Source organism: Ammospiza caudacuta, chromosome 11 (assembly GCF_027887145.1).
Source record: "Ammospiza caudacuta isolate bAmmCau1 chromosome 11, bAmmCau1.pri, whole genome shotgun sequence".
NCBI lineage: Eukaryota > Metazoa > Chordata > Aves > Passeriformes > Passerellidae > Ammospiza > Ammospiza caudacuta.
Window position 1 is genome coordinate 13,108,885 of NC_080603.1, and position 20,017 is coordinate 13,128,901.

General features: G+C 35.5%; 1 protein-coding gene across 1 annotated transcript in view; it reads left to right on the plus strand.

Annotated features, from left to right (window-relative positions):
• The window catches only part of RASA2 (RAS p21 protein activator 2), a 45,179-nt gene extending 25,399 nt beyond the window's left edge, over positions 1–19,780 (plus strand). Inside the window, exons 8-24 of the mRNA XM_058811845.1 lie at positions 1,068–1,144; positions 2,515–2,613; positions 4,662–4,818; positions 5,964–6,112; positions 7,378–7,492; positions 7,942–8,016; positions 8,689–8,812; positions 10,189–10,295; positions 11,497–11,583; positions 11,677–11,754; positions 12,210–12,283; positions 13,503–13,609; positions 13,897–13,979; positions 14,827–15,035; positions 15,695–15,798; positions 16,373–16,562; positions 17,431–19,780. Coding sequence (XP_058667828.1) covers positions 1,068–1,144; positions 2,515–2,613; positions 4,662–4,818; positions 5,964–6,112; positions 7,378–7,492; positions 7,942–8,016; positions 8,689–8,812; positions 10,189–10,295; positions 11,497–11,583; positions 11,677–11,754; positions 12,210–12,283; positions 13,503–13,609; positions 13,897–13,979; positions 14,827–15,035; positions 15,695–15,798; positions 16,373–16,562; positions 17,431–17,461 — 1,866 coding nt within the window. The 3' untranslated portion in view covers positions 17,462–19,780. The remainder of the gene's footprint in view (positions 1–1,067; positions 1,145–2,514; positions 2,614–4,661; positions 4,819–5,963; positions 6,113–7,377; positions 7,493–7,941; positions 8,017–8,688; positions 8,813–10,188; positions 10,296–11,496; positions 11,584–11,676; positions 11,755–12,209; positions 12,284–13,502; positions 13,610–13,896; positions 13,980–14,826; positions 15,036–15,694; positions 15,799–16,372; positions 16,563–17,430) is intronic.
• Positions 19,781–20,017: the final 237 nt, after the last annotated feature.

The window sequence follows — 20,017 nt, forward strand, 5'->3', positions numbered from 1 at the left end:
AGATGACATACTTCAATTTCTGCCAGACAATAGCATTCTCCTCCAATTGCTGTGTGAAAAATTACTTTCTCATGAGCACATATATGAAGGTAATTTTCTGTCTTGAATCACTTTATATATCATTTGTCGCCATCTGGAGTTCCGAGATAACTTAACCCATCCCGTGGACTCCTATTTAAATATTTTCAAGCTTGACCCAAAAAACCCAAACAACTTATTTATTTAATAAACTAATATTATGATTATACCCAAAAAAGTTTATTTTATTTTAGAAAGTTTACTTTGTTGTTATTTAGGAGTTGATTTCAATTCTACATGAGCTATCTGACAAAGAAACGATGAGTTTAAATTTTCATCTGATTTGTCAGTAATAAAATTCAGATTTGCATTAAAAGCATGCTGTACTGAGAGTTGGAAGGAGTACAACTGTTGCATGTGCTTCAAATAAATCCTTCTGTGGGACTTGAGTGAGAAATAGTTTCATACCTATGCACAGTTTCAGTGCATGTGTGTGTGTCAGTTGACCTGCTCAAGAATACTGAGTTTGATTTCCTAAGAAGTTAGATATTAGTAAAAATGTAAATGTGATCCAAACCACTCTGGTAACTTTTTGACTGATGATTTATTGGAGTTAAATTGAGAATGCAGTCAGTCAAGAAATGAGGAAAGTGTGGATGAGAGGTTACAATTGTTGTAACTAGGGCAAGAAGAGTGGGTTTCCTATTTGTTGTTTCTTTAAATATTTCAGAACTGACTTCAGTGCTTTCATAGGGCTCATGCTAAAAGAAAAAAAAAATTGCCAGTTTCCTGTCATACTACTTGTTTTTTCTAATAGATCTATACTCCAATTGCCTCATTTATCAGCCTTCAGTAGGCTCCACCATGAACCCTTCTTGACCGATTTTTCTCCTGCTTTCTGGAAAAGGACAGTTTGTTTGGCCAACTGACCTTTTTCCTTTCTATAAGGAGCAGTAGCTATTTACCTATGCTAGAGGCAGGGAAGGTTTTATTTGATTTTTGATATCCATAATACAAAAAATGTGTTAATAGCAGGAATTTACTTGCAGGTAACCAGGTCCAGCAGTTACACCAAAAAGTCCCAGTTTCAGGTGGAAGAAGAAGATATTGAGAAACTAGAAGTCAGGTAAGTTATGTGGATTAGAAAGTGATTTCACAGAATCATTAACAAATCATAATATTTTATCATCAAGACAATAAATACCTGTTTTATCTTAGTTTAGCTTCATAGAATTACTGATCAGACTTGTAGAAAAGATGACAGAAAATTTCTTTCTTTTTTACTTGTATTTCTTACTGAAGATGAGGTTTTTTATTTTGAAGTAAATAGTGGTTGAGTGTATCTAGCATTCCTGTGCCTGTGAGTAAAGAGGTATGAATACCTTATATCAAATTATATTTATTTGGGCAGAATATTGGTAATAGAACTTGTACTGAAGGATACCAGCATACCTGATCCTAGTCTATATTTTCAAATATAGTTGGTTGGTTTAATAAAAAAAGAGGAGAAAGCCTCTTTTATGAGATTCTTACAATTTCATTTTGCTTTTTAGAGGAACATTTGTCTTTCATCTTTTCCTTGCAAATGCAAATACTCAAAGTAGGTTCCCCTTTTCTGCTGCTTTCCCCTCAGAGCAGGTCTTTGTGTATTTATGCAATGTAGTTAGAACTGCAGAGAGCCCTGTACTCAGTTTCTTGTCTTTCTTGTGCTCCTGCACATACATGCACCAAATTTGCTGAATGACAGAAAGTCTTCAAGGCCAGCACATGTTTCCTAACAGGCATCAGAAGAATAATTTATCAGTTAATCCACACAGCCATTATAGAACTAACTTAGTATGTGTGTTTTTAACTATTAGCTTCATTTTAAGACTGTATATTTCATTGTAGATGCAAGTATATTTAGAAAAAGTCATGCCCCAACAAATCTAGTTGTCTTTTTTTGTTTTGTTTTTTTTTTTTTTTTTTTTTTTTGTTCTTAACAACTGCTGTCTGTCAGAAATGTCAGAGAGGTAAGAAGTACTAGAGCAAAGCAAGGGTGCATGTGTGGAGCCGGATTCTGTTGGAGGTTGTAAGCGTACGAGCTGCTGCTTGGAGAAACAAGCGCATGTCTTGGTGTGGCATTGCAGTGTCCCAGGCTCTAGAAGTTAGGTAGATATTTAAATATATTGGTTAAAAAGTTCACTGGAATTACCCGAGAAGAAATGTGCAGAGTTTTGGGGGTGGAGACTGCGCAGAAGCCGTACATTGTGCCAGTATCACTCTTGTTTTACTGATGCAAGGTCTGCAATCTTAACTTTCACTGTTTGTTTCTTTATATGTTCTTTATGGATTAATAAGCCACTTGTTTGAGTCTTCTTGGTTTATTTAGAATGGAGTGAGATTTCTAACATTTGCTGCCTGCATGCATGTGGATTAGTGCTGTAAGACAGTTATTGTAAACTTGTTTATTTCTCTCTGGGAGAAAAGAAAATTAAGCAATGTTCTTGTTTTCAGGGTTGACCTATGGAATAATGGCAATCTGGTACAAGACATCTTTCTAGGAGAAATTAAGGTTCCTGTGAAGGTGTTAAGAAATGATTCCTTTCAAGCATGGTGAGAAATGGTGATTCAGAAGTGAATTTGCTCGTCTTGCACGTGTTTTCTTGCAACGTATATGTTTTATTCTACCTATTCATTAAACCATGTCTTCCTGTCCTAATCTAGGTGAAACTTGTTTCTAGAGTCTCCCTGCTCAATAAATTAGCCTTGTCAGCAGGTACATTTAGCTCTGCTCTTCCCCATGTCTGCACCTAGTCACAGCATAGTTGGTGTTTGAAGGGGATGTGTGGAGAGTGAAGGGAAGATGGACTGTAACTGTCTTTTGGTCAGGTTGCTGGATTTCAGTGATCTCTGTGTGCTCTCCAGCCTACCCAGCACTCATAACGCAATTCCTAAGTTAGACTTCCACAATGACCAATGAGGAATTGATTTGATCATTAAGTATGGCTTTTTTTTCTGCCTTGGGGAGACTCTGGAAGTATCTTCTAGAAGCAGCCCAACATCATATCAGGGGAGCAGGCACAGGAGCTGGAAGGGTGAGGTATGAAGGGAGTTCAGGAAATAAACATTTCGGTGTGGGACATCTCAGCACCCTCCTTCCTGATGGTGTTGGAAGCAGGAGCCCATCTCTAGCTCCTTTGCTGTCCCAAATGCTTAGCAGCAGGAAGCCATGAGTGCAAGGGATTTGAGTGCTTCCAAGTGTGTAAAATATTCTGCCTTTAGTGAACCTTTCAGTACAGGAAAAAGCATGGAGGAAGCGCTTTCATATCCACACAGAAAACAGATGGGAAGGACATGTGTAAATAAGAACTAAATGTAACACAGGTCTTGGCCAGGAACCATTATGGCTCTGCTCCATGTACCCACCTCAGGCTCCAAGTGTCTTCTTGGAAGTGTCTTCTTGGATGCTGAACTCAGACTCTTGGTGCTTGAATGTGATCCTGTAGGTGTTTGTGTTGGAGTTTCTGGTTTTTTGCATGGTGTATTGCAGTCACAGGCTTGTTCTGCTAGTGTCTCATCTACAGCTGTATGACTATATTAACATAAAAACAGGCCTCTGTCAACAACCTGCAGAGAGAAAGATTGTATCAGCATGGGCTCATTGCCTGTGAGCTGTGTTTGTGTGTAGCTTTTTGAACTGACCTAACTCATGTCTAGTTCTCTTGTGTCTGCTAATATGCATTGTAGGCACACACACAATCTGCTTATAAAAAACAGTTCTGTGATTAAAAATAACAAATCTTTTATACTATTGCTAATTTGTGTAATATGATTTTGAATGCAACTGAAGTACAGCAGTGAAATTATCTGTATCACTAAATATTTGGAAAATAAGCCTAGGAGTCATGTTGTTAAGGAGAGGTTCTCCTGGTAAATCAGTTTTATTTTTTGTTAGCACGCCTTCTTGGACACTGCATCTGATCATGAAAAAAAGATGTCTGATGTCCTGATTGTAGAGATCCAGATATACATGATTGTAAAAGAATATTTGGAGATGGGGTTTCAGTTTGTTGGGATGAGTGTTATAACTACTGTGACACCACTTAAGCTGTGAACGTTTTTGTAGGGCTGCACCTCCTGTTGAAATGCAGTGAAACTGCAGCCAATGAATTGTTCAATGTATTTTGTATTAAGAGTAGAAAAAAAATCAGCCCTTTCCCCATACTTGTTTCTCAGGAGTGGAGCCTGTTAATATTATGTGTTTTTTCTGTTCTCAGACAAGACCATTTTAACTCTTCACATTACCTGTTTCACCTGCAGTGTCCAACACCCTAAATACAATCTAGATGTAAAATTAGATGGCCCAGTGTAATCTCAAACTATTCCTCCTATCCCCTGTTAACCTGCAAAAAGTATATCATATGCTACTGTTTGCAAAGATGTGAGAAAATAAATATAAGTTCCATTATGTGTTAAAGCTGAATTAAATGCTGCTCATGTTTTTACTTTTGTGTCTCAAGGGGGTTTTTTTGTGAATTTTTGCTGGTTTTCAGATACAATGCATGTATACTGAAATAGTTAAATGTGATACTTTGCTTTATTATGGAATTAGTCGAATGAAATAGGTATCTAGTATTTTGTAATTGTCCTGTTGCTTACAGGTACTTACTTCAGCCAAGAGAAAATGGAAACAAGTCTTCTAAAACTGATGATTTGGGGTCACTTAGGTTAAATATCTGTTACACTGAAGACTGTGTACTTCCATCTGAGTACTACAGTTCTCTAAGGAACTTGCTGCTAAAATCTTCAGATGTTCAGGTACTTTTGTTGAAAATTTCATTGAAGTGAAAACTAAATTGGATTATGCAGTTGTGAGACAATATGAATTACTCATATCTAGATAATTGGTTTTGTTTCTTTGTATAAATTACTTCTGTCACACCCAGATGAACAGCTTCTAGAGCTCTTACTTCTGCTCCAGGAATTTCTTCTTATTTTAGAAGAACCAGAGGAGACAGGAAAATAATCTATGCTATGTGCCTGGAGGAGATAAAATACTTTTTTCTTTTTGGTTGCTCTTTTCAACATTGTATTTTTCCATTGGCATCTATTGGCTTCTTGGATTTAGAGGTTTTCCAGGGATGCTGATTCATTATTGGCACTGAAGGGCGGATAATTAACAAAAACGATCTACTTCAGAATTTATTTCAAATTCTACTTCTGAATTGCCTTCCCCAGGATGTTAATCAGCATGACTGGATTTCTCACCAGGACATGGTGACAAAGAGGGAAGTGTGGTGGAGTATTTGCATAACACTGGGACAGGAATCAAATAGTAGTAACCAGACTTTATCTTCTTCAGTCTTTTACAGCTTTTCATCAATTCAGTGTTAGTGAAGTACTGACAGAGGAGAAGAAAGAGGAAGCAGATGTGACTCAAGTTTTTGCTGGCCAATATTCAAATACTGCTTCACTGGAATTCAGGAATAGCTGAGTATATAGGTAGCAGCAGTCAGCAGTGGTCTTTTCTACTGAAATAATACAGTTTTTGTATTGAAATTCCCAAATGTACAGTGGCAGCAAACACATTAGAAGAGTAAGAACTTTATTTTAATGTCCCCTGATTGCAGTTTTAAAAGTCTATAAAGATATATGACGTTGTAGTAAAACAACTGCTTTCTGTCTCTAGCTTGGGTTTGTGACAAAGCCATAGTGTAACCCTTTAGGGAGAATGAGTAGGATGAGTAGCTACTGAATTCCATTCTTGAATGTATTTATAGAGTGGATAATATTACTTTTCAATCAAGTATCTCTGGAATGAAAGCTTTTAATTGCCATGTTACGCAGCAGATATTCAATCTTTCTGTTAACCAACTATGTTATTAGATTTGATCTGTACTTTTTCAAATACACAAAGAACATTTAACTACTTTACTCAGATTTTGTATTCTGCTCTCTCACAGCCCATTTCTGCATCTGCTGCCTACATTCTGAGCGAGGTGTGTCGAGACAAGTGTGATGCTGTGCTGCCCCTGGTACGGCTGCTGCTGCACCACCATAAGCTGGTTCCCTTTGTTGCAGCAGTGGCAGAACTGGATCTGAGGGACACCCAGTATGTATTTGATGTTTATTGATGTCATGCTTTCTAAAATTAGAGTTTCACAGGGCTTCATGATACAACACTGATACGTAAGCCCTTTGGTTTCTTTCTCTCACGTAAAACTGACTAAATATATTCATCTTTTAATGCTCATTTTGAAAAACATTCATTAAAATAATTTTGAAGCTGGGAGTCAGAGTTAAGGGTGCTGGGCAGTTTGGTAAAACTTTGTCTTAGAGTACATAGTGTTTATTTTAAATTTCTTTATTTGGCCACTCTTCAAATTTTACTGTGCATTGTATCAAAACTTATAAACTTATATGGAACATCTTTAAGTTGCTGAAAATCCTACCCTGTTTCTTTTAACATGGGGCTTAAATGAAGGCTGCTCTCTTTCTGCAAAGATGCCATGTAATTAAGAATGTGGCCTGTATGCCTTGCAGGTAGGAAGCACTGGAGTTTTTCCAAGTAGCAGCCTGTGGTCTGTGAGTTTGCAGCTCTGTGGTTAGGAGAGAAATAAGGCAGATGTGAGTAGCAACCAGTGCACTGCCAGGTCATGTCCAGTGGAGGTGAGGCAGGCATTGTGTCACCACAGGACAGTTCATTTCAAAGCACTTAGTCTTGATTTAAATAATGCAAGACAGCTTAACTGTGTAGAAAGAGGTGACTCATAGAAAATAATTTTCTAAACTGCATTTTAGTACACACATTCCATTGTAATTGAACTGTAACAAAGGCAGCTTAAACTAAATCTCTCAGATTAGAAAGATACACTTTGCACACCTGGCTGTCAGTTTTCTTCAACAACTATAATGAATAAAAATATAACCTTGGATTAAATTATCTTTTGCTTTAAGTGTCTGGGTTTATTGATGTAGTGTAGCAGTGTGCTATAGCTCCAGAATTTTTTACCATGACTACTGCAGAAAGAATTGTATATTGCTGACGTACAATTTTCATTGTTTTGGAATTTTCTCCAGTTGTTCTTTCTCATGTTCCACACTGCACTATAACTTTAATTGCATAAAATTTCTTAGACTTTTTCTTATGGTTTTATTTATGTTCCTGGGTTTGGTAATTGCTGTAATAATGTTCTTGTTTATACTCTTTTTGTTACTGAGTGCCATTGGAAGCTTGGTGCATGTGTTCTGGGATTCCTGATTAAAATATATTACAAATACTTTTAAAATATTTAATAGCAAGATAGAGTATAAATTGAATTTTTTTACTGAACTTGTTTTTTCCCTATTCAAATAAAATAATTTCTTTTCTTGCAGAGAAGCAAACACAATCTTCAGAGGCAACTCATTAGCAACTCGGTGTGTGGATGAAATGATGAAAATAGTGGGGAAGCACTACCTAAAGGTTACTTTGAAACCTGTTATTGATGAGGTATGTTATCCTGCTGAAACTTCTTTGGGGAAGCTCAACCCCCTCTGGTATCCTTCTCTGTTGGATAGACATTCCTGTTTTAGCTCTGTGGCAGGAATAATTCGGGTAGGGGAATCCTAGAGGAAAAATTAATTGAACGATAATTGCTCAAGTTTAGTGGGAGGAGCTGTGTCTTGTTATTTATGTTCCAGATGCTTCAAAAAAAACCAGTCAATGAAAGTCATTGCAGCCTCCCAACACATTGCAGAATTTGCCCATGTGATGCTCTATGTAATCAATCCATTTGAAAAGGCACAAACAAAAGTGAGGATGGTCATTTGCATGTTGTTAGAGGTGGTTAGGACCTATTTAGAATTTATTCCTAAATATAAGAATCTGTTTTTTAATGGGTGCATTTCCATACTTTGTCTGAAAAATTGAACTCCTATAGTTTTGTTTGTTTCTTTCAGATATGTGAGTCACCTAAACCCTGTGAAATAGATCCCATCAAATTAAGAGAGGGAGATAACGTGGAAATTAATATGGTGAGTTTACCAACTGGTCTTAAAATCTGAAAGAAGCATTTTTAAAAGCAGTCTTTGTAATGGAAAATGAGTAACTCACAGTAGCAATATAACTCTGTTTTCAGAGTAAACAAAGAATAAGCTGTATCTTCTTACTTGTCTTTATGAAGACAGCAATGGAAAAGTCCAGTGGAAAATGGGACAGAGAGGAGAAGCTAAAGATGACAGTCATTCTTATAAGTTTTTTGGGTGTTTGGATTCCCGATGTCCTATACTCAACATCTAGATTGGTGTGCCTTATTAGAAGTGCTCTAGCATTTTTCATTGAAGTTTTGCTGGCTGCCTCCCTCTTACCAGAGTATGCTGATGTTGAAGGCAACAGTTACTGCAATAAAATTAACGTTCACTTGATATACGTGGGAAATGTTCCTTCCTTGTTGTCAAATGACAAAACCAGGTATTGATAGGTAGTTTATATTGCTAGACACTGCTTACATACTTTTAAGTAAATATCATTAAACTACCTTTTAACAGTAGTAATGCCATATAAACTTTATGAGGCTTTTAAAATATGCTGTAAACTGTACTAGAATTCAGTATTGAATAATCAGACCAGTGTTGTGTTTGTGCCCAGGGAAAAGGAGAAATGAATGTCTTAAAGGGTCTTAAAAATACCTTTTTTCATAATTGCAGGAAAATCTCCGCTATTACGTGGACAAAGTGTTCCGTGAAATCGTGCGGTCGAGTATAAGTTGTCCTACACTAATGTGTGATGTGTTTTATTCTTTGAGGCATCTGGCTGCCAAAAGATTTCCAAGTAAGTGTTCTCTAAGAACTTCTGAAAGTGGTGTTCAGACTGAAAACTTCTGCAGTTACCTTATGGGGATTGTTAAAATTCTTATCTTGTCCAAGGCTGTGCCCTGAACTTTGACAAGCATTTGTTTTTCTGTCAGGCTGTACGTTAGAGTGAAACTTCGTGGTCAGTCAAGAGACATTTTTTGTTTTCTGATCCAAAAGTATAGCAAGTCAGAAACTGCAAGACAGCAGCAAATGAGAAGTCATCAGAAGATTACAAGATAATAGTAGAAAAGCACAAGTAGTACAGGAAGTGATTTATTTGAAAGATACTTAAAATTTTTAAGAGCTGTTCTGTTTGTTTCTTCTAAAGAAGCAAGATGTGAACTTGAAAATCAATTTAGCATTTGCATCTTTACATGAACTGTGACTCTGTTAATGATGGCCCGCACATTCATAACTTCTGTGAAGTTAGCTTTAGTACTGCTATAGCTAGACTAGTTATGGGTAGTTTTGAGGAGGGTGGATAATAAAAATTATTTATTGAGTTTGTAAATATGACCAGTATTAGAATAGCTTTAGTCTTTCAGACTGCTTTTAATATAGGAGTAATGTTGTGGGTCTGAAGTACTCACACTTGAGCCAATTAAAATCTGAAATGTCCTGTAATAAGCTACAGGTGAAGACTGCTCCTCATAATGTAGAACATTTCACTGATTCATGTTTATCACTGAAACTGAGCCATAAATTGCTCCAGTTTAGACAGTCCTTTCAGAAAAGCTGACTTACCAGATCAGATTGAAGTGGTCATTAGAGTAAGAATGTGACCTCACTGTATTTCCCAGTATTAAAGCAGATATACCCAAGATTTAATGAGAAAATTCTCATTTACCTCCTCAAAATTATATAACAGCAGGGGTTTATGATGCAACTCAGAATTGCAATTATATTTGTTCCTCTGTGTTGACTGCATTTGATATGCAGCATTAATGTACTTGAATTATCAGTGAGTAGCTTTCCAGGTGAAAGAATCCAGTAGCCCCAGAGTTTAAAGACAGTGTCTGCAGTGTTTTGTCTCTGGGTGCAGCATCCAGCCAGACCTAATCAACTGTGTATGTAAATGCTTGCAATCATCTCACTGTTTCTCCCAGTGGAGCTGAGCCAGTTGTGTGGGAATGGAACTTCTTTTCAGATAAATTAGCAGTAAACACTCCACTATAAGGAGAACATTTCTTACCATGACCACCTTTCTCATTTCATGCGCTTCATTGATTTTTCTATTCTATTTTAAAATATGAATGTCATCTTTGATGTTATCTTCTTAAGGATTTTTATGTTAACTGTCTTCATGGTTTCCTAAGTTCAGTGCATGTTACATTTCATGGTTTTTCTCTGCAGATGACCCTCATGTACAGTATTCTGCAGTGAGCAGCTTTGTGTTTCTTCGTTTCTTTGCTGTAGCCGTAGTCTCACCTCATACTTTTCATTTACGACCTCACCATCCAGTAAGTCTTGTGAAGCTTTGTTCTGTTTTATTCATACTGTCAGAGCTGTTGGTTTGGGAAGGCATAAGTTACTTTCAGTAACTGGGAAATAAGATGACTAAATATCTCTAGATGCAGTTCATAAAGGAAGTAAGATATTTACAAATCTTTAAGCATCAGATATTTCAGGCTTTATGGGGTGTTCTCAAATGATGTGGAAGAGCTTTCAATATTAAAGATTCTGTGCTTTTTTTGGGAATGTGCTTCTGGGGTAAAATAACAACATGACTGAGGGTCCTTTAAGGTATAGGCCTAAACTGCCTTGGTTCTTTCCACCAAGGAAATTAAACATCCAGACATTTATTGCCATGTGGGTCTTAGGCAGAGGTTGTAGCATTAGCCAGTAATTGGTTGGTATATTTGTCCTGGACTCCACTAGTTGCAACAGGTTGACAAATTTTCTGTGTTTGTTTGTCAAGTAGATACACAGTATAAAACAATTTCAAAAACAGGAATATCAAGATTAAAAAACCTGTATTATTTTTCACATTAAATACAGAAAAGATTTGAAATCTGCTTCTCCAGAGGTTATCATTATTATTTTATTTACTTAGGTGTGTGTGCCTTTAAAAGAAAAAGATACACTTATTCAAATTCATTGCCTTGACATTATCCAGATTTTTGAGTAAAAAAAAAAATTACAGGATTTTAACACTTGAGGGTTAAACATCTAAAAGGGAACAGCAAGGCCACTTTTGGAGGCTGTGTTTATAATTATGTATTAAAATGCAATCGGTGAGGTAGCAAACAAACCAAGTAAAAGCATTAAAGATGAAGTTTTAAATTTCACTTTTTATTATGAAAACTTGGACCATTTGTCCTGCAGTAGTTCATTATGTTTATTATTCAGAAGTTTGTTAGATGTGTAGTAATGATTACAGGATTTGAGGGCTGCTAGTGTTTTACAGGTAAAAATATTTCACCAGTACTAATATTAAATTCTAGTAGTAGTGACTAAAATAATAAACACTATGCAGTAGCTAATAAACTAGATAATATTTCATACACATTTTTTTCTTTTGGGGGAAAGAAAAGGAATGCAGATGTACCATATTTACTACATTGTGTAATATACTATCTTTCTTGACATTTTAATTTTTTAATCAGTTCTACCTGGAACTGTGAAAACATATGACTTCTGAATTTTGTTTCATTGTTTTAGGATGCACAGACTTCTAGAACATTAACTCTTATATCAAAAGCCATCCAGACTTTGGGGAGCTGGGGAAGTTTGACCAAAAGCAAACTTGTAAGGCTATTAAAATTCTTTCTCATTTCAAACATTCTGTGTATTGAAAGTTCATAAAAAACTTTATTTATGTCAATATACTTTTCCTTTCAGTCAAGTTTCAAGGAGACATTCATGTGTGAATTTTTCAAAACATTTCAAGAAGAACAATTTACTGAATCTGTTAAAAAGGTAACTTTCAACTGTATTTTATTTTATTGTTGGTGTAGCTGATCAGTCTTCATTATTAAATGGTTGTGTTAATGTTCAGTTTGCTACTAGAGAGAAAAAAAAAGTTGTGGTCTGTTTCAGACATTAAAAAAACCCAAACCAAAAAATAATATAGCAAAACCATACACAAGAGTTACACATAGTGAACTAAGCTGATTTAGTTTAAAAAGTAAAGTGTTTTTGAAAGAAGTTGTTATTGGTTCTGCTGTTTAGGAACTCATTAAAGAAAGCTTGTGTGACCTCTGGGCATCCCTTGTTACATTGTTCCTAGGCCCTGCCATATATTTTCATCTATTGCTTAAAAAACCTGTTCTGTTCAAGGAGAAACTGTGCATTTACATTTTCAAAATAGCTTTTAGGGTTTTTGTGTTTCTGAATATTGTATATTTATACTTCCTGTGTTTTTTTTCCTGAAGTTCCTGGATGATGTTTCCTCTACTGAGAGTAAAGAGCCCAGTGGTGTGAGCGAGCCAGTACATCTAAAAGAAGGGTGAATACATCTTGAATTTATTTTGTCTGTAACAAAATGGACTTCAGTCTTTTTTCATTAATGCCACATTCAGATTAAAGCTTATTAAAATGTGTGATATATTGTAGAAAGTACTATATTTGTAATTTAGACAATTCTTAGTATGTAGAATTAGTTTAACAGAACAACTGCAAACTTTCATAACTCATCTTCTAAATACTTTAAAAAAATCATTAAAAGCAGCTGAAAACCTATTGAAGACTGTCTGCATTACTGTCACAGTTCAGTGTGTGCTCTGTGGTGGTTTTTGAGGGTTGTGAAAGTGTATTTTAAAACAACGTTATTAACTTAGAATTATTCTACCTCCTGTGTAAGTCTGGCCAGCTAAATGTTCTGCCTTTGAAGTTAGGTAGAAAACTACCCTGTAATTTAAATACTTAACATTTAGTGATAGAATACTGTTATCTAGATGGAGGTGAAAGTCACTCTTCCTAAAAAATAAACTCTCTTTTGCTTGATGTTGATCGAGAATAGGTGATTATTTGAACAACATCCATGAGGAAAAACTAGTTTAATTTACTTGAGAATATTTTAATTTAGGTGAGCAGCAGTTTTATAAGAAGAAAAGATCAAATGGGCATCCAAATTTCAAACAAGGAAGAAACATGTCTCTTACTAAGATACTGAATAGAAATGAAGGAGGAAATTGTAGTAGATCAACACTTGGTTATAGTAATAAATTGATGGCTGTTGTTCAAAATAAAAGAAAGAGTTAGGAGTGAGTACACCTAAAGTGTACAAAATGCAGTTTGTCTGCCCTTGCTGTTGAGCCATGTCCAGTGTCATTTCACTGATATTCAGTTTCTGATCCAGATAAGGCCAAGTACATTCTCCAATTACATGGAGAAAGTGGCAGGAAAGAGAGAATCTTGTAGTTAGATACACCTTATTCCCTTTTGTGAAAATTTGGAATTCTTCATCTGAACAAGTTATGTATCCCCTCCAAATGTACTACAAGCACTGGTCTGGACTGTGTGAGTTTCAGACTCCTTTCCTGGTTTTGGAACCCTGCACACCATCACCATAGTGGGAGCGAATCTTGAGGATCTGTTGTGAACAAGTATTAGATTTTTTTTTAATGTACAATGAATAGATTTTTACATGATGAACGATAATGTCTTATCTCAATAAATGGTTTTGAAGACTAATGGTTGCATTTAATTTGATTCTGTCTTTACAGAGAAATGTACAAAAGAGCTCAGGGAAGGACTCGGATTGGTAAAAAGAATTTCAAGAAGCGATGGTTCTGTCTAACAAGTAGAGAATTCACATACCACAAACAGCAGGGTAAATCGTGTTTATTTTACAATTATTTTTATTTTTCAATATTGTCTTAAGTGTTTGTAGCTTTTTTTGTGCTTTTAAAATGGCATCATTTTTTTCTTTTCCTAAAATATCTATGATTTATTTTAGTTACTTTTGCCTTGATTAATAGAGTCTTCTGTCTGATTCATGTCTATTTTTTCCATAATAAAAATGCATATTTTTAGAGCATGATCTTCAATATCAGTGCCCTGAGATTATAAAACAGTTCTTAAAGATTGCTTCACTCCTCTGTTTACAATTTTTTACAGATAAAGAACCAATTTTCACTATTCCAATCAAAAACATCCTTGCAGTGGAGAAACTTGATGAGAACTCCTTCAACAAGAAAAATGTGGGTCAAAAGATAGTTTATATCTAATTCTTGATATGTTCTTTGAATAAAAGATTGTAATTAGCTTACAGAGTTAATGAAACCCCCTTACTAAACACTTCAGCAAAAGGTCTTTTATGGATCATGAATAACAAGCTGTATGCAGTATCTCAAGTATTCTGCACATGGAAATTAACCTGGAAATGTGGCTATCTGCACCAAGTTTTCTGACTGATTGTGACTTTGCCCCCCTTGCCTAATTTCCGGAATGAAGGTTAAAACTATGTGACTTTATTACAAAGCAGTTGAAATTATATTATGTGCTACTCGAAATGTAATGTTACCAAACTTGTATTTATTCCTTTTGGTGAGAACTTCCTGCAGTCTCTTCATCAGCTGAGGCAGTTGTCTGTGCTCACAGCCTCGTTCTAGCCCTGGAACACATCAGTTATTTCTGTTCTTACGTCAGCCCAAACATCTGAGGAAGTGATAAAAGAGCAGCTGTCACTAAGGCCAGTGATGGCTAAAGGAGAGAGAGACTTGTGGGAATCTTCTCTGCTGAAGCATGAATGTCATGCTTCTTGAAATCTGGGGTCACACTGAAAGATATGTGGGTGAAGAAGACAGAAGATGCATCCTGTTCTAATTTATAAGGGTTCTTTCTTAGATGAGAACACAGGGAGCTGTTCTGGCAGGGCTGTTCTGCCCTGTGTAGTTAAAAAGGTGAAAAGTCTGCTGTTCTCCCTTGTCTCACTTTCTGTCTTAAAGTTTTTGGAATTGCCTGAGCACTGAAATCTATTTTTACATATTTGAAGTTGCATGGTAACTGGATTTTTTTACTCAGCAGAATAATATGTTTCTTCTACAGATGTTTCAAGTACTCCATGGAGAAAAGCCACTCTATATCCAAGCAAATAACTGCGTAGAAGCCAGCGAGTGGATAGAGGCTCTGTGCCGGGTAACCAGGTGCAACCAGAGGAGGCTGAGCTTTTACCACCCCTCTGCTTTCCTGAACGGGAGCTGGCTGTGCTGCAAGGCCACGGCCGAGAGCACCGAGGGCTGCGCGCGCTGCACCGCGTAAGTGCTGCCTGCCCGGGGGTGGGAGCCACTGCAGCTCACACACAGGCGAGCAGGGCTTTCCCTCGCTCCTTCTGCTAAATGCCACAGAGACCTGCCACGGGGATCAGGCACAGACTACTGGATTTCTGTTACTTTGGGTGCCATCCTGTGGAGGGAACCTGCTCAGCATGAAAAGCACAAATTCTGAGATCTCTTCATGCAGAATAATGGATTTAATTCAGATGCCAGGTTGCATGAAGAAATACGACACACCAGAAAGTTCAGCCTGAAAGTCTTCTCTCCTTAATGACTTTGTCTTGTTCTTTACAACCACTTCACATACTTGAAAGGAGTGCCCTAAGAAAGTCAGCTAAATAATCGTGCATGTAGATTTGACAAATCATGTGGGTTTTGTAGTTATGTTAGAAAAACTAATAACATCTTAAAATGGTTTAATGTCTTTTTAGAAGCTGCTGATTTCTGAAAACAAAGAAATGCTTTGATTTCTTTTAAAAATAAATTTATCCTTAACTGGGTAGGTTATATAAACTACATACTAAATTTTGTGAAACTGTCTATGAGTGGTAAACATATTAAAAGGCTATGTGTAATGAAAAAGAATCTGTTTTTACTTGCTTTCAAGAATTATTGATTACCTGTCTTTGTTCACCTTTTAGAGATGTTCCTGCTGATACTCAAATTGAGATTGATGGAGACAGAGAGACGGAAAGAATTTACTCCCTTTTCACTATCAACAGGTCTAAATTACAGAAGTTGGAAGGTACCCAAATGATAATTAAGAAGAATTACACTGCTATTCAGTTTTAGTTCTCTAAGCCAAGAATATAAATTTTGAACAATTAACTGAATTTAACGATTTACCTGGAAATAATAGAAAGTAGAGAAAGAGCTAGAAGATAAAAATTCAAAGTGCCCTGGTGTCTGATGTTCTTCAGGCATTTCTTTACAATAGAAATCAGGCATTGTTCTAACTGAATTTCCATATGTGTAATATTTTAATAGTTTAAACTGCAACTGTAGGTGGTGCTTTTCTGCCTTTGTCCCTTTCCTTACTATGTGATGAATATTAGGCTGTAAGGAAACGCTGAACTTCTCTTAATGTGAAGAGGAGAGAGCTGGATGCTTAAGATGCTGAACAGAGCTAGCAGAACTTAAGCTATAGACTTGTAGATACATTTAATTGATACTGCCTCCTGCTTTTATCTTAATCCATTTTATGTATAAGCCCGAGTAACTTTACATTTCAGAATGCTGGAGTTACCATTTGCATGGGAGTTAGATTTGGTTTTTAATTGTTGAAATTCTAAATGAGATGATTGTGGTTGTTTTTGCAGAGGCTTGTGGAAGTATAGCAGTCTATCAAGGTCCTCGGAAAGAACCAGATGATTATTCTAACTTCACCATAGAAGATTCTGTAGCCACTTTTCATACACTTCAGCAGATAATAGATATAATAGAAAAGCTGGATGAATCACATGAAAAATACCAGAAGAAGAGATCATCTAGTGCCAAATATGGTAGTGAGTAAGTATCTTGTGTAACTTTGACATCGATAAATGTGTATTTTGAAAAAAATAAATCATAGGGAAAGGCTAGACTTGTTGGGATAAAGATAATGAAGGTAGAGTTAGACAACACAGACATGGAGAGAATGGTACATCATTTGTACTAGTGCAGTTTTTTACCAGTTGTTGAAGATCTGAGTTCTTCTGGTGTGGATTCATCTGTTCCTGTTGGGATTCCTGTAAGTGGGTGCAGTGACTCTCTTGTTTCCTTGCAACTTGGCATTTGAAGTGCACACAGGATTTATCCATAACAGTATGCCTGCCTTCTTCCCCCCCCCCCCCCCCCCCAAAAAAAAAAAATTGGTTAAATAATTGAAATATCAAGTTATATGAAACTGTCAAAATTTTACTGCAGAAATATATCTTTTAGGTAGCATATTTACTGTTTGTATTTCACTTGCCATACTCAGTGATAAATACTACTTCTTGTGAATGTAAAAAACTGTTCTTAGGAGCACATTGTTGTTCCAGAGCACATTCTTTAGTTCTCTTTAATCCTGGCTTATGCCTCTGGAACACCACTGGCAAGCTTTTAGATTTTGTCTTTGTATCACTAAGGATTTATTGAAGGAAAGGAAAAATAAAGAAAAGCTCAAAACCTGGTATGGTTTGCTTAGGTTAGTGTTTGACCCAAGTTTTTCAGAAAAATTGACCGTGATTTAGAAGTCCCATGTGAAAGTAAATGAGGCTTTTGCAAATCAGTAAATTTCACAATTAATGGTAGAAATTGGGTTTTTTTGCTTGATAAATTAAAATTGCATTATGAGAACTAGAAAGCAAATGTTAATCTTAAAAGTATTTACATATAATATTTTGGTTTTTTGCAGAGAAAATCCAATTGTTGGAAAAGTTTCCTAACAAAAACCAACTGGCCCACTTGGATGAAAAAAGAAACTGGAAATGTTCTAGTGTTTTGGTTTTTTGTTTGTTTTTTTTAATTCATTATATGCATTTTTGCAAAATATTTAAGAATGAACATAAATGCTAGTTGTGTTCACAATCTATTTAATATTTAAGAGAAAAATACCTTCTTGGAAATCTGGTTTTTAAGGTTTATGCTCATTTTGCTGAAGAACTTGAAGTTCCAGGTTCTTGAAATAACAGATGTGAATAAATCTAAAGGTTGTTTTGCCATTGTTTTCTTATTGGGAAGAACTTTGTAAAGAAATAAGCTTTTTCATGGAAGAAAATCCACACTGCATTTGTTGGTTGGATTACATCTCAGTACATACACTGCAAACTTGCATGAGTTTACCATGAGTGCCTGCCCTGCTGATACGGATCTCGAAATGGAAATCCCAAGATCTTATGATGTGGAAAAGATCTGAAGCTTTACACTCAATACATTTGACTTTTTTTTTCCTTGTATTAGGTGTTGTCAGGACTTGATTTATCTACAGTTGAAGTTCTACAGAACCGTGCAGTATGCTGCAAATAATCTGGACAGCAAATACCAGTGTTAGTTGAGTTATTAAGTACTAAAGAAGAAATCAGGGAACTTATGTTGTACCTCTTGTTTACATTTGGAATGAGTAATATATGGAGTGACATTAGACCACTGTCTATTTTCTTTAGCAGTTTTTAAGGTACATATTTTTACTTAATCTGAAAAGAAATGCAGGGTAGTAACATTCTTGTTAAATAGGTTTGCCTTCAGATAGAAAAATTGAAGTGTGAACAGATTGTGGTTAAGTACTGATCAATTAACATCATCCCATGTATGATTTAACTTCTTTTTATAAAAAAGTAATAACTACGTCCAGCTCAACTTTTGACTACAAATCTAATAAATAATCTCTATTATAATCACTCAAAGCACTTTAGATATCTGGACTATCCCAGATTATTTTTAGATACTTTGTAGTATCTGCTTGTTATGATCAGTTGAATGATCAACATTGTTTTGTCTTTAAACAATGCTTCAGTGAATATTTTTGTATCTTTAGTTACATAGATTCGTATTTGCCACTTAACACAATTTTAAACTGGCATTCCTGACTTCAGTAAGATTAATTTTGGCTCACTTTGTCTGAGAAGTTAGTTTTCTGCTGAGAAAAAGTATATGTATATAACCAGGAAGAAGCAAAGGTATTACTGTGGCAACTTTGCTTCATCAGTATTAAATACAATGGTACTCCTTGGAATATTATTTTTAATAAAAGTTGTATGTGGTACTTTTATTTTTTAAAGCATTTTCTGTGGGGTCTTTTGTTGTTTTGTGGGGTATTTTTTAGGTTTTGTTTTGTTTTTCCAATCACAATTTGGCCAAATTAATTAGGAATGTAACTTAGACTAGAAATCCACAATGCTTGAAACAGTAAGGTGTTGGAATTACCACACATTTATTATACTGTTGGAAGAAGTCTTTCTATAATGGAAGCAAGGTGGTAAGACAGGATTGAAATTTCTTTGGAATGAATGTAACATGTTAAAATGACTTCATTTTAATACCAAGATATTTTGGAATATCTGAGATTCAGTACTAGGACCTGCAACATCACAATCATTTAATCACCACAGCTGGTTTTGCCTTTTCCTTTTTTTACACATTTATTGTGTTCAACAGGACTTTTATTTGCCAACAGTTAAAAGTGAGGTAGAATACAGCAATGCAAATAGATGTGTTTTGCCAAGGTAAAGATTGCCATTAATCAAAAACTGCCATTAAACAAAGTTGAATGTGGTTGAGGGTCAGAAATATGGTTTGTTGTATATGAATTAACCCAGTGGCAAACCCTCTTCCTTGGAGCCGTTTTCTGTTTTCATATTAAAATTTATGAAAAATTGAGTAGTATACTCTTGCAATGTTGGGGTTTTATTATATGCACTTTTTTTTTTTGCTTTGGTACTGGAATATAGAGAAAAAAAACCCGGAAGTCCATTGAATATTTGTGACCATTAAGATTTGATTTATCATTTTATAATGTTTTAAAGTACAGTAGATGTTCTAGAATTTAATTAGGTACAAGTAGAATAATTAATAATAAAAGTTGCATTCATTTTGATTAGTGTAGAAAAGTGATGTTATTCAGTAATTAGTTCTGTTAGGATTGTAAAAGTTTTAATGTTATTATGATGTATTGTTGAATGTATTTTTATTTAAATTTTATTTTCTTATCAAGACATTAAAATGTTTTGTAACATTGCTTGAGAATAACTCAGAAATAAATTACAACAAACCTGAGATCAGCTGTTTGTTTCCTGTGAGGCCTGGCTGTTTAAAATGGTAGCATTTAACTGAATGAATGGGGGTTACATACAGGAATTGGGTGTAAAGAGAGAAACCTAATTGATGGTGGGGGCAGAAGCCACCAAAATTGACCTGGGGGATGTGGTGTCTGCAGATTGTTCCATTCTAAATTGGTGCCTGGGGAGATAAGTGCTTGTTCATCATTTAGTGTAAGAGCATCAGAG